Raw genomic sequence first — 15,225 nt, forward strand, 5'->3', positions numbered from 1 at the left:
TTTTATTATTCATATGTGCATACAAGGCTTGGGTCATTTCTCCCCCCTGCCCCCACCCCCTCCCTTACCACCCACTCAGCCCCCTCCCTCTCCCCCCCACACCCTCAATACCCAGCAGAAACTGTTTTGCCCTTATTTCTAATTTTGTTGTAGAGAGAGTATAAGCAATAATAGGAAGGAACAAGGGCTTTTGCTGGTTGAGATAAGGATAGCTATACAGGGAGTTGACTCACATTAATTTCCTATGCATGTGTGTTACCTTCTAGGTTAATTCTTTTTGATCTCACCTTTTCTCTAGTTCCTGGTCCCCTTTTCCTATTGGCCTCAGTTGCTTTTAAGGTATCTGCTTTAGTTTCTCTGCGTTAAGGGCAACAAATGCTAGCTAGTTTTTTAGGTCTGTTACCTATCCTCACCCCTCCCTTGTGTGCTCTCGCTTTTATCATGTGCTCAAAGTCCAATCCCCTTGTTGTGTTTGCCCTTGATCTAATGTCCACATATGAGGGAGAACATACGATTTTTGGTCTTTTGGGCCAGGCTAACCTCACTCAGAATGATGTTCTCCAGTTCCATCCATTTACCAGCGAATGATAACATTTCGTTCTTCTTCATGGCTGCATAAAATTCCATTGTGTATAGGTACCACATTTTCTTAATCCATTCGTCAGTGGTGGGGCATCTTGGCTGTTTCCATATCTTGGCTATTGTGAATAGTGCTGCAATAAACGTTTTTATTTTTTGAGGTACTAGGGATCAAACACAGAGCTTCTCACATGGTGGACTCTACTACTAAGCTATACTTCCAACCCAACATCACTTATTTTTTGAAACTCTAAAAATGAACGTGGATTCATATGCCCCTCAGTCTGTATGAGATGAGAGCTCAAAGCAAATGAAAATCTTAAAGCTCTCAAGAGGACTGAGTATAATTATAGAAACACAGAGAGCAAATAAGTACTCACTCTCAAAAGTACTCTTCCTGCTATTTAAAATAACCTGGGTTTTTACTCTTTCAAAACAAATGTCAAAAAAATCTATTAGAACTTTATACTACTCATACACTATTCACTATTTCATACACAATGTAGCAGTGCAGGTTACACTACCATAAAAACATTGATAACATTGTTGGGGAAGTTATGTTTTAATCTAAGTATTCCTTTTTTATTTTAGGGTGTGCTGTATGACCTAGACAAGGTAAGTTATCATTGCGTGTTAGGGTGTTGTTGAAAGATGAAAGTATGTCTTATGTAGATGTTGATGAGAGTCCCTCTTAGGGACAGTAAAATCCCAGAGAATGAATGATTTTTTTCTAATCTTGGAAACTCTCATGCTTTTGTCTAATGAAGATGATGAATAAGTGCCAAGATCTGCAGATGTGACAAAACATTTAAGCTCACTTCCATTGAAATGCCTCTAGGTTGGTAAGGTTTCTCAGTGTTTTGATAGGTTTGAAAACTTTCCAAATGTTCAGAGTCCTTTACCTGGGCTGCCTTTAAATATTAGCTAAGATATTCTTTATTCAAAAATGTAACATTAATTTTTGTGCCCCTAAGAAAATAAAAATGATTCCAATTAAACTTAGTTCTTTCTTTTCATGTGATATTTGTAGTCTTATGACAAAGTTCTTTTAGGCCTATTTTGACATAATTTTTTTTCATTCTTTCTTTTTTAGTGCTATATAAAGTTGCTCTCTTTCCACGCCTTTCTGTGTACACAATAACTTTACTTCAATGCTGAATCATAGTATAGTCTCTTTGAAGATATTTTAAAGGGCAATTAAATAAAATGTATGTAATAACAATAATATTTATAATTCAGACATGGCGTATGAGCAAGTATGATTGTCTGTGAGCATGCACAGGCAGTTATCTGCCACTTGGCCGGTAGCAATTATAAAATGTACTCCAGAGACACTAACATGTAAAAAGCCTATTTGGAACAGATAAAACATACTATGAAGAAGAAATTTTAAATGTAGTCCAGTATGATACTTTCGTGACAGAAATCTAATGCCTTCCATTGAACTGAACTCCCTTGATGTAAACACAAGGATTGTAAGAGTTAACACAAATTCATCTCTCAGGATATTCAATATTTTTACAAGTATTTTCCAAATTGATGTTAGATCATCTCTAAAATAGAAACAAAAATGGGAGGAAAGGACAAATATTTTGCACCCTCTGATAGTTTTTCTAATGAGATAATAAAGAGAATATTCTCAAAAGCTGAAATTAAGTGAACTGTGAATGGCTGTATTTTTTCAAACTTCTTCTTTTAATTCCAGCAAATTAAAACAATTGAAAGATACATGAGACGCCTGGAGTTTCACATTAGTAAGGTAATTGAAGTTCCTGTTGTCTTTGCTGCTGTTTTTCAGCTCTTAGTCACTGACCGATACACCATTGGCCTGAATGTAGCATCAAGTCCATGGAGAATTTCTTATCTAATTGACTCCTAAAATGATTAGCTATTAAGCCTCCAACAGGCAGCAAATAGAGGGAAAATAAGAGTTAAAAGTCTGATAATCTAGCACAGTTTGGGCTTTACTTCAGTTCTGCAACATTTAAGTGCTTCCCATGTAGCCAGTACAATGCCTGGTAGAGGGCTTGCAGTAGTCTCTTTGCAGTGTTGTTAGAGATCAGATTGAATCAAGCTAACCCTACAAAAAGCTTCATCTGTGACTAACTTTACACTCTGGTGCTCCCATAAACTCCTTCACGAAGGTCCTTTAATTATTTAAAGACAATGTTGTGTGCTTTCCTAGACCTTTCTCAAGTTCTTGATTCTTTCCACACTTTGTCATATGGAATGGTTTCAACATCCCTGACATCCAGCTCTGAACCCTATAAATGTTTCACCAGTGGTTAAACCAGCCTTGTGTGCATGTTAGGACTACCTCTTTGTTCTGGAAATAATCAGGAATTATTAGGGCAAACCAGAGAAGATTTCCCTGTGGAGCAGTTAAAATCCAACCATTAGTAATTCCTGATCCCATTCACACACATCAGTCTCTCTTCCAAGTAGGGGTGTAGGTATTTGGGCAGATCTCTCCACTAGGAGTCAGACGCTTTATGTTCCAGTGTCAGCTCTAAACATCCTCCCTAGCTGTATCATCTATGTGGAGCTTTGTTCTCCACTATGGGAAGTGAAGCTAGGGAAGTACACATATTCAATCTATGGGTTTAAAATTTAAACGTGATTTATATATAGTTAGACATTATGTATATGCTACCCACTTTCAAAGATATTTATTACCAAGGCAAGTCTTAAATTGTTCATATTTCTGCCAAACTCAACAAACAAAACAATGGTATCTATTGGAAGGTATTTGTCTGGCCCACTCTGGAAGAGGTATCAACACTATTTCTAAAAGTTTGGTGGGGATCTCCCACATCAGGACAATACACAATATTTCTTTAAAATTTCAGATTCCCAGCCCAGCCCCAACCTACTCAGAGTGGGGCTTGGGCTTCAGCATTTTAACAAGCTCAGCAGGTGAAAACACACTGTATGCCAATCATTCACCAAAAGATATTATCAGGAGATATGCCAACCCTTGAGTCTTATCCCTCCCCCTTCATCAAAGATAAATCTATTGGCCTGGAAGACTGAAGATATCAGGGTTTAGGAATTCCTCTCCGCAAAGTTGAGTGAACTGTTGAACTAAATAGCAGCAAAGAATCCTTTAAACAAGAAAATAATTTTCAGTCTCCTAATGTTCACATTCTAAATGTTACTGACCTGATATACAGAAAGCAAAAGTAGACAGTTATATTACAATCAGTGCTAGGAATATTTTTAATGAGCAGTGGAAGGATTGTCTGAAGAGCCAAAGAATAAAACTCTGAAACTCAGTATTTTTCATCTATTCACTTTCATAGAGTAAAACAATTGCTGCTTGTGTTTCACTTTCTTCCAGATATACAATGTAAGCTTCCTTTCTGAGGGAACAAAGTGCATACAAAAGTAAAATTTCAAATAGTTCTAGGTAGAAACTGCCTCTCCAAACTAATAAGTTTGTTGCTTTTGCCAATAAATGGGTCATATAGTCCTTTGTTATCTGCCTGAAAATTGCTATAGTTAATGACTCTTTGTTTAGTGTGTTATAAGACTGTAGAGATAAACATCATTAGGAATAACTATAAGGCAAGGTTTTTCAGCCCTCTTGGTATATTAGGATAATTCCTTGTTGCAAGGGGCTGTCCTCTGCATTAAAAGATGTTTAGCATCTGGCTTCTATTCTATATGCTGGCAGATCCCTGGGGGTTAAGAATCATCTTAGATTGAGTATGCCTTAGAAGTACTAAATGATTGTCAGGTTTTTAAAACAAATATGATCAAGTCATTTTAAGCACAAGACACTGAGTTCAAAACCCCAGTGCCATCAAAAACATAGAGTATATTTTACTTATTTTAAAGAATATATTATTATTTAGAAATATAAGTACAGAGATGTTAACAGGAAAAAGTTTATTTTCCTTTTTCAATTTATTTTTAAATAATGGTATGATTTATATACAAGAGTTCCCAGTTCTTAAGTGTCTCATTTGGTAGGTTTTGACAATTGCATTTTGCCTTAATTTTAAAAACAATTTAATAACTTCATTTTCTACCTCTATTATTGAGCCAAGACTTCACAAAAATTGTTTTTAGTCAGGCATGGTGTCATATGCCTGTAATCTCAGCTACTAGGGAGGAGGAGTAGGAAAAGCGTAATTCAAGGCCAGCCGAGGCAAAAGTACAAGACCCCATCTGAAAAACAAACTAAAAACAATAGGATTCAGGTGGCGGAATACTTTCCTAACAAATGTGAGGCATGAGTTCCATCCCCAGCACTACCCCCAAAATAAAATTGCTTTCAATAAATAGATCCAAGTTCTTTTTTAAATGCTGAAACTAGATGTATAAATATCACCTTGTGACAATACCCCTTAAAATAAAGTGATAATAGCCTTGCATACTACAAAGTTTTCACCCCAGTATAAAATTGTAACCTCTTCCAGTATTTGTTCCATATCTAGAAGGCACTAGTCTTCATTGTCTAACTCCCATAGTCCACCATGGACAAGCATATCTACCTAAGTCATTTTAAACTATTTCAGTGACAGCCTCAAAACAATGCAAGAGAGACATTTTCATTTTTGTGAAATCTGAAAACAAGATGAGAATGAAATCTGTTTTTGAGATAGAAAATGGATGAGAGTGGTAAAAATAAAAATGATTGGTTTCTAAGTAACATTTCTATCTCAATGAGTTCAGAACCATAAAGTACCTTACATTCATAACAATGACCTGTGTAACTTCTTCAAGCATGATGAATATTTATCTCTGTGTTTCCTGTTTTGATCCTGGCAGGTAGATGAACTCTATGAAGCCTATTGTATCCAACGACGTCTACAAGATGGTGCCAGCAAAATGAAGCAAGCCTTTGCAACATCCCCTGCCAGCAAGGCTGCCCGAGAGAGTCTGTCAGAGATCAATCGGAGCTACAAAGAGTACACAGAGGTATAATCTGCTCATCAGCTCACGGTTGCTAGACCCCACCTGGCTTGATCTGATTTGTTGGTAACTGCCAACAACAAGGCGAACAGCAACCCACAACCTCATTCCACTTTCTAGAGAGATGAGTTTTATTGTTAACCTCAAAAAAAAAATTGCAAGGCAATTACAATTGTTTTAAAAAACCACTGTGCCCTAGTGTTTAAATGCACTTCCAAATAGTCTAGTTTATCACTGAAAGTTGAGCAGACCCTGTCGTTAAGATGGCTACTCCAGATGACAGTAACCTTCCTGTGTACAATTTTTAGTATGTGAGAGAAATTTTATCTTAAAGGAGACAAGATAAAGAACCATGAACAGAAGTGTGCTTTCCTGGTTTCTGACAATCTCTGGGGCCCAAGTATCTGACACAGGAAGGGAGGTCTTCACCCCTCCTGGGGTCACCTATTACCAGTGTCTTTGATGAAATGACTAAATTATTAAAGCCCTACTTCTCACTGTCCCTTGAGTCTTTATTCAGAGATCAAATATCATGAATGAAGTCAGCGGCTTGATGAGGGTCTGTTGGACAATTCCCAGAGCTGAGCATCTGTTTCAGGATCAATTCGGTAATAAGCCCCAGTGTAGCCTCTTGTCTGAACCAAGTCTGTCTCTTTTCATGACCTAAGACAGAGCTCCTCTTTACCTAACCCCCACTTTTAGAATAATGTTTTTGATGTATAAAATAAGAATTCAAAGGAAAAATACTGCATAGTGAAATATATATATATATTTCATATTGTCAGCACACTTGTCAAAATACTTTAACAGTCCAATGTGTGATATAGTGCTATGCTACAGCTAGTAAAGCTGTAGCACCAATTACAAGATCTAGCAGTAACTCTAATAACTACTAAATTTTCAGAGCAGTGTAAAAGATAAATTATAAAGTTATCTATAACAAATGATGCTACATGAGCTTATATGTGACTGTTGTCAATGTCAGAGTCATAGACATTAATGATATTGCTGCTGCCTGTTTTCTACATTCAGGATATATAAATTTGGTGTGGTGTGCACACCTGTAATCCCAGCACTTGGGAGGCTGAGACAGGAGGATCTCAAGTTCAGGGACAGCCAGAGTTACATAGCTAGACCCTGTCTCAAAAATATGGGAAGTTGGCAAATTAAATTTCAGGTAGAGGTTAATTAAAATGAAGATGTGACTCTTCTCCACCCCCTTCCCCATATCCAAAAGTGTGAACCCAAAGTTTGAGAACACCTGGCTTAGAATCAGTCTTAGTTCATGAGGCTTCATTTCTCCAGATCTCTGTGGGGGGTCAAAAGCAGTTTCCAATTATAGAGTCTGTTCATAGCACACAAGCAGATAACTGACCAGCAGCCTGCAGAAGCTGCCTATCCTGGGACACTTGTAGGTCGTTGCAGAAATAGCAACCCTTGGACAAGTGCCAGACCGTGGCATCATGACTTTGCTCACAAATTCAAGAGTGCGGTGCAGTGTCAGTAAGAAGAAAGGCTGCTTTCGAGAAGAGAGAAGTCAGGACTTCTGTAGCTTCATACCTCCCTTTACATCAGGTGGTTTTGTATGGGCACGAAACCATAAAAGCCAGGATTTTCTCACAGGGAATCTTTAGGGCAAGGAAGGTTCAGAATACTTTTGCATATGTAATAACGTACGTCACTGGCTGCATAGGTGAGACGAAAGGACATTTGACCATGGGAGTCTTCCAGCTGTTAACCTAGCTGTCCCTAAGTTTTTCAAAGACAATGGCAGCAATCCTGACATGCCTGATAACATAGTTGGTATTTCTCAAAAATGTTCCTTCTCAGAGAGGCCTAATGTTCTAAGAAAGTCAGTTAGCTTACAAGTGATTTTGTTTTCTAAACTTTCAAGCTGTTCAGAGCTCAAACTTCAGGAAATGCTTCCCAGCTTTGCTAAGCTATCTAAGGCAGTGAGAACATAGCAGGGAACAGACAGTGCTATTCTCTTTGCATCCCACAAAGTGATCACTTGGAGCAGAACAAATAAGAATCAACCCCTGGACTTACAAATCCATTCTGGATTCCTCAGTCTGCAAAATTCAAATGGAAGCAATACCTATCAGCTCTCACTGAGTGGCCACACTTTTGTTATAATGGCCACTCTCAAACACCCAGCCTTGATGGAGGCTGGCTACTGAAGCAGAAGCCAGCTGACAGAGACCAATGCTTATATAATCAAGGCAGCATCCAAATCTTACACTGGCCCAGCCACAGAAGGTCCTCACTGCAGATGGCTGCTGGCTACAGCATTTTTCCTTGATTTCTATCCTCTACCACTCTAACCAGGTCTTCAGATACCAGGGCGGGAGGATGGGGATAGTCACGTATGTACTCACATGCACCGTGTTGCTCTTTCTTCTTTTAGAATGAGAAAGAAAGAGCAACAATCACTCTTTCAACATTAGAGTGAGGAGCGGACCCTTGTCAGACCCAGCAATCATTTTTGTGGTGCCATGGCAGAATGAAGTCTATCTTGCCTGAACAGGTTGAACTCCTGTGTTCTTTATCCCAAATTTTTATTAAGAAAAATTCCAAGCTTACAGAAAAGTTTTAAAGACTACTATATGGAATACCATACACTTTTACCTAGATTTACCAATTTTGTAACATTTTGCCACATTCACTTTCCCTCTCATAAGGTCAGTCTTCCAAGTCATTTGGCAGTAAGTGGTAGACATAATGACATTTCACCTCATAAGTGTTTTAGCATGGATCTCTCTTTTAAATTTTTTTTTCAATTGATCAGTAAAAATTGCACATATTTATGGTGAATAATATGACATTCTAAAGTATGTATACACGGCCAGGCTTCAATGGTTCATGGCTATAATCCTAGCTACTCAGGAAGCAGAGATCAGGAGGATTGCAGTTGAAAACCAGCCTGGGAAAATAGCTCATGAGACCCTATCTTGAAAAAAACCCCTCACAAAAGAAGGGCTGGTGGAGTGGTTCAAGATGTAGGTGCTGAGTTCAAACCCCAGTACCACAAAAATAAATAAATAAATAAATAATATATGTATGTACTACAGAATGGCTGACTTAGGCTGTTTAACATATGGACCCAATCTCTTAGTAGTAATCTATGTAACGGGTGCATCTTTAGCATAGACGAATACCATTGTCACAACGAAAAAATGAACAGTCATCCTATAGAATTACATATCTTGTCCACTTTCAGGTTTCCCCTGTTTGGGCCAATATTGCTTTTACAACTTGTAATTTACTTGTTTTTCTTTCAAATAATGACATAAGCAAAGATAAGGTGTTGCATCTGGTTGTTTTGTCTCTTTATCCAGCTTTCCCCCCTAAAACTGATTTTTTGTAGAGTCCAGCACAGTTCTCATAGAATACACCACATTCTTGGTTTGTCTGAACGCTTTTGATACCTGTTCATCTATGCTCTAAACATCCTATACACTGGAAGTCTTGCATAGCCTCAGGTTAAATATTTTGTCAAGAATGTCTCAAAGGCTGTGCTGTGCGACTCATTGCAAACCAGTAAGTGCCTTCTACTGCAGTGGTTGCTGTCGCAATGTATGTGTCATGTGCTTTGAGCTGCTGTGTGAAGGAAGACTAGCTCTAATGCCATCTCCTGTGTTCTTCACAGAATATGTGCACCATTGAAGCGGAACTGGAGAATCTGCTCGGGGAATTCTCCATCAAGATGAAAGGTAATTTTTCCCCTGTTCAGATAAAGAGCCATTTTGGCAGAAGTCTCAAGTTTGAAAGCACACGCTGTTTTCGTTTCCTTTACAAAGACACAGTAGCACTCACTCTCAAGACCTCCATTTATGTATACTTCTCATGTTTAGCCTTGCCTTCACACTTAAAAAATATATTATGAGATAATCTCAAATATACACAGAAGTAGAGAGAACAGTACAATGAGCCTTCATAAATCTATCACCTAGATTTAATAATTAGCAAGATGTAGCTGTATTTGCTTCATCTGTTTTTGATGAAAAAGAAGTCTTTGATGAAATAGAACCCAAATATGTCACCCTGCCCTGTGTACTTCAGTATGCATCTCTTAAATAATAGGGCCATCTTCTTATATAACTTCAGTGCCAGAGTCATGTCACATTATCACATCTAACAAAATAACAAGCCTTTGTTATTAACCTATTTCATTATCAAAATTTCCCAGTTGTCTCAAAAATGCTTTGTGCAGTTGATTTGCTTAAGTTAGGATACACAGTCCATGCATTATAATTAATTGTTAGTCATACCTTTAATCTAAAATGAACTTCTCTCTCATTTTCCTACCTTTGATTTGTGTGTTATATAAACCACTGTGGTGCAGAATGGCCTATATTCTGGAGTTGTCTGTTGGTCTCTTGGTGCTGTCATTTAAATGATTGACAAAAATCCCCAAGTTTTTGTAAGCTACCAACTTTTTATTTTGGTGTTAAACCCACAAATATAATTGTGACTTTGTGGTGTTTATTCCAAAATGTTCCAATCTAGAAGCATTGTTCATTTTGACAACAGCATCTTTAGAACAAAAAGAAAGTTTGGTTTTAAACAATGGAGTTTGGCCCAGGTGTTGTCAGACTTGCACCTCAGCATCTAGGTGAGCTGTCAAATAAGCTGCCATGACAGCAAGTCCATTTCTCTCCCAAGTTCTGGCCATTTGACTACAGCCAACAGGGCTGGTGCTGGAACATTCCTTTTCCCTTAGCAGCTTGATCCCTGAGTTGCTAATGGGAATTTAATCACCCTCTTGTCTACTTTCTGCAATTAAGGGAGTTAAGAAGGGAGAGTTTTTTTCAAAGGGTCTCAACAGGAGATCTTCATTTCCAAATGCATCATCTGTCTCAGGAGGGAAATTATTCTGTGCTGCACAGGACACGTGAGAGCCTCTGACAGTATACCTGGAACAAAGACCAACCTGAACCCTCAGCTTCCTAAATGGCTGCCTTTTCCTCCAGGAGATCTGGTAGCAAATCAGTTAGTTATTCAGTGTTAAATCTCTCGACACTTACTTTCCTATTGTGTTGGGCATCTGGACTTTTCCAGTTTTTTAGGTTCATTCTCTTCATTTTGGGTCCCCACTCAAAGGTTTAAAATGAGTCAGGTTGCCCACCTTCCAGCAAATTCCAGTCTATACAGCTAGGATAGAGTCCTAGAGAATTTTTTTTTTTAACTTTTAAGGATGATTCTATCAGCAGCCCCTATTCTGCTCTCCTACCTCCCCCTTTCTCTGTTGATCTCCCTTTCCTCATATGTTTCCTTAGCTTCCACCTGCATGCAGGGTTCCTCCCAGGGCATCTCTTAGACATGAAACTGATCCTCCTTTTTCACTAGTAGACTTCTGCATCTCCACTTTACTAATCTAATATGGAAACTCAGAAACTACATCTGTGAAGCCTTTCAAGGGTCACACCCCCATGGAAATCCTCCTCCCCCTCCAGAAAAGGAATAGAAAGCCCTCTCATTCTGCCAAGAAATGTTAGATCTCTGCCATTTGCTTCTTTCTTTTCTGTCACTCATTCTGGTAAAAACAACCACCCCCAACACACGCATTGACAAATGAGACTATTTCATAACATTCTCAAACCAGGCAACCCTAACTTCCTCCTGTCACACCCTTCACACTTCCCTTTTTGCCCCACCCCCAACACATAGCCAACAACCATGGGGGGGTTGATGATAAAGACAATGGAGCAAGCGCTTAGTGAACACCTGCCCTTGACCAGGCACTAGGCTGCCTCCTGACTAATGGTCTCTGCCCTCAACTCCACACAAACTACTAGAGAAAATGGACATGTGAGCATTACAACTTGATGGAATAAATGATCAACTAAACTAATAACATGACCAAGTTGCTGTAGAAGGTGGAGGGGGCAAAAGGGAGGAGGTTGAACACTGAGGGATAGGGAGGGCTAAGAGTTCAAGGTCAGGTCTGAGTTACATAGGGAGACCTTGTCTCAAAAAAAAAAAAAAGGGAAGGAGGGAGGGAAAGAAAGAAAGAAAAGAGAAGGAAGGAAGAGAGAGAAAGAAAGAAGAAAGGAAGGAATAGGAAAGAGAAAGAAAGAAAGAAAGAAAAAGAGAGAAAACAAATGAGAGATAGGGAAGTACATCCAAAAATACCAGGTAGATTGGTATGATCAAAGTGGTTGAAAGAAAAGTTGTAGAAAATTCTTTGGAGCCAGGTTCTGAAAAGCCACAAATGTCCAGGTAAAGAGAACACTAGATTAGTGACTTTAGAACCAGGAATGTTCAGAAATAAGGTCTCTTAAGGAAAACTGATTTTCTTCTCGATTAGTACTTCACTCAAATTAAGTTCCAGATACATGTATATCCAGAAGTCAGTGGTAGGTCACCTACAGCTTTTAGGGCTTGTCAGGCCTCCAGTGAGCTAGGAAAGTGGCAATCTTTAATTTATGCCTGGTAAATAAATTCAGTAAGGCCTGGAATAGGATCCCCAGACTGTCAGCTACGTGGCAGTTTTCCTTAGAGTAGAAAGTGTGACTTTTAGGAAGGAAGATCATGATAGAACTGGGAAGCAAAATGGTAGAAAGCGTTCTTCTACCAGAGTGGTGCCTGGCAAAGGAAGGCAAGAGTGAGTGGCTGCATGGGGTAGCTAGCACTGGGCCTTACAGTTCAGGCTGTGGAAAAGCCATTATGTCAACGTGAGCAGATAAAACACACAAGAAAGATGCACCATGGGTACAAATGTTCCTGACCTCCAAGTGTGCCCATGTTCATCCCTTGGAGGTCACCCCCAGGATGGTTACCCCAGGGTGGCCATAATGAAAACTTCTTAGACGGTGCAACAGTAATCACAAAGCTGCTGAGAAAACATTCAGCTTTCCCCAACTGTGGAGATGCCAGCAGGCTCCAGAGCAGAGCCGAAAGAATCCTGCCACGTCTCAAAGTCAGACTGTAACTACATTGCCCCAGTGACAGTGCTGATTCTGTGACAAGTACCATGAGCACTGTCACAAGCAGTCAGAGCTTCTAGAAGCCCAAGACCAGAATTACTTTTGCCTGGCTATTGCCATTTTGCTACACTATTGCTGTAATCAAAAGTATCTGTGACCGCACTATAAGCAATTCCCAAAAAAAAAAAAATATTGCTTCAATAACTTGGATTGAGAAGCTCAAAAACCACATCACTACCATGTACTACTTTCATATTCAGTTAAGTTCTTCAGGTATGAAACTTCTAGTAATGTTGAAAAGGGAAAAAAAGAGCCTTCAAAGGATTTTCCCCTTTATTCACCTTATCTAGCAAGGTACCAGGTCAGTTTCTTTTTTACCAGTCTTTGTTGTAACTTCACAGGTAAACAGGCAATGGATTAATTTCAAACTAATTTGCAGGATTTTAAAGAGTATTTGGGATTTTATTAGAATTAGCATATCAAACTTTGGATTTATAAAACCTATCCAATTATGCTTGCTTTCAGAAGTATTTCTTGAAAGGACTAAATGCTCCAGAATTATTAGTTAAAATACGGTTAATTCTGCTCTCATTTCAGTAAGTCCTCTTAAGTGGCTTGTTATGTTCTAATTATCAGTGAAAGCTGTTTTTAAATGGACTAGCGCAGTGTACAGAAAGTGTGCCAAACTGGTGAGTTGCTGCCATCTACTGACCGCTGATGGTAACAGAGGTTCTTTTTGAAGTTTCCCTGGAAACCATAGCCATGCATGCCCCTGTGGCTGGTAGGAAGGAAATTTGTTCACTCAAGAGTCTCACAACCAGGACTACGGATGTAAATCAGTAGTAGAGCACTTGCCTAGCATGTGCAAGGCCCTAGTTTCAATCCCAGAACCACGGCTGGTCCGAAAGCAGTGGTGTTCAATCCCAGAACCACAAAAAGAAGTTTCTCAACTTGATGGGCTATCCATAGAAGACAAAACACATTGTGTGACACCATCCCCATTATCTTTACGTAGGTAAAATCATGTTTAATATTAAAACCCAGAACCCAAAGGTTCTCTCTTGGCTGACAGCCAAGAGATGAGTTTGTTATTTTGATGTCTTTGTATGTGAGACCCGTCTCAAAACAACAACCAGAAAAAAAAAGGTTGTTGAGGAGTTGGAGGTGTAGTTCAGTGGTAAAGTGTGTGATTCCCCAGGTTCTATCTCCAACACTGAAAAAGAAAAAAGGAAAAGAAATGTTTTGCATTTATACAATCCATTTGTTCAGCCTGGCAGCCTATTGCAATGTCTTCCTTTTACTGTGATAAAGTTCTTTTATTCAGATGCTACTTGACTCCATGGGACTATCCTACATTAAATGAATCTCTCTCTCTCTCTCTCTCTCTCTCTCTCTCTCTCTCTTTCAACTACATACGAATGCATTCTCATAAAAATGCAAATGCAGAAAAAAGCAAAGATCTCCTTTCTCTGTCTCTCCATTGCTCTTTCCCTCCTTGATGGACACTAACTTGCTATTTCTTTTCACATGTCTTTTAAGTGAATATATGTGGCATGATCTCAGTGCATGTATTATCTCACTTCTGGATATATAGTCATTACCATGTACTAAACACCTATATACCTAACTGTGTGCCAGATGTCATCTATTGTCCTTAGAGACAGTCTTTGAGGCAGTCATTGTTCTTCCTATTTTAAAAGTGAAGAAATAAATTATCTAAAGTAGGCTAGCTGGTAGATAGAACAAAAAGGAATCTCAGTTTTAACTGCACCTAACTACCTACAGGTCCTTGTCTGTTTTATTCCTGTGGGATTTAGCCATATTTTTTTCTATACTATGGGTACCTGTGAAATTGTTTCTAATTTCCAGATTATTACCCAATGCCTAGCATAGACCTTCATACACAGTGGGCTTTCAAAAACCATATCTGTGGAAGGAAAGATAAAAGACTAATCAAACACAGGGTTTCTGAGACATTCCAAGATGATAGCCAACTAGTCTATCCAGATTTTTTTTTTTTTGCTATTGTACCAGATAGATATTATGCCAGATCTCAAATTGAGCAGGTCCATTTAGAAATGAATTACTAGAAAGGAGAAGAAAGAAACCACATTTTCCTTTGGGAGCTATGGGTTGTTGTCAGTTAGTTGGTTGGTTTGATTTTGTTTCTTAATCACTATTATTGTATAAATGATAATCCATTTCCAGAAATTTCATAACACAGTAGATGCTGGCAAAGAATGAATGAGTGGATTAGAGGGAGGCAATGGGAGTGAGTACATAGAATCTTAACCCAAATGGGAAGTGCTTAGAAATCACAAATCTTATGATAAGTGAAGACGAGAGACCAGTTGATTTTCAAGGAAAATTAATGAATATACCTTTCTGACCCTCATACCCTGACTTTGGAATCTCCCAAAGGTACACAGAGCTCTAGTTCAACCTCAAACAGCCTCCCCTGTCCAGAAACTCATCACCCCATCAAGGAGTGTGCTCTCTAGCCTTGATAGATGGAATTCCCAAAAAAGCTCTTCTCTATAGATGGTCCCCCAAAATGTTGAGTTTTCCCCCAAAGTTTGACACTTTACTTGAATTTTTGAATGTGCCTATTTGTACATCTAAATAAGAAGAATGTGTTCTGTACCTCACATCTGAATTGCTTGCTTACAGGTCTGGCTGGCTTTGCTCGCCTCTGTCCTGGAGATCAGTATGAAGTAAGTAGTGTGGCAGTCTAGGTGTTGAGATTGAGGACTTGAAGGGCAGGGGCCAGTTGTCATTATTTTGCTCAAGTTGCCTT

General features: G+C 38.9%; 1 protein-coding gene across 7 annotated transcripts in view; it reads left to right on the plus strand.

Moving 5' to 3' along the window:
- Ripor2 (RHO family interacting cell polarization regulator 2) overlaps nucleotides 1–15,225 on the plus strand; it is a 219,050-nt gene that overhangs the window by 166,399 nt on the left and 37,426 nt on the right. For all 7 annotated transcript variants that reach the window (XM_074082768.1, XM_074082762.1, XM_074082766.1 and 4 more), the window contains exons 5-9: nucleotides 1,171–1,194; nucleotides 2,285–2,338; nucleotides 5,356–5,505; nucleotides 9,149–9,212; nucleotides 15,099–15,142. In XM_074082768.1, coding sequence (XP_073938869.1) covers nucleotides 1,171–1,194; nucleotides 2,285–2,338; nucleotides 5,356–5,505; nucleotides 9,149–9,212; nucleotides 15,099–15,142 — 336 coding nt within the window. The remainder of the gene's footprint in view (nucleotides 1–1,170; nucleotides 1,195–2,284; nucleotides 2,339–5,355; nucleotides 5,506–9,148; nucleotides 9,213–15,098; nucleotides 15,143–15,225) is intronic.

Source organism: Castor canadensis, chromosome 8 (assembly GCF_047511655.1).
Source record: "Castor canadensis chromosome 8, mCasCan1.hap1v2, whole genome shotgun sequence".
NCBI classification, from domain to species: Eukaryota; Metazoa; Chordata; class Mammalia; order Rodentia; family Castoridae; genus Castor; species Castor canadensis.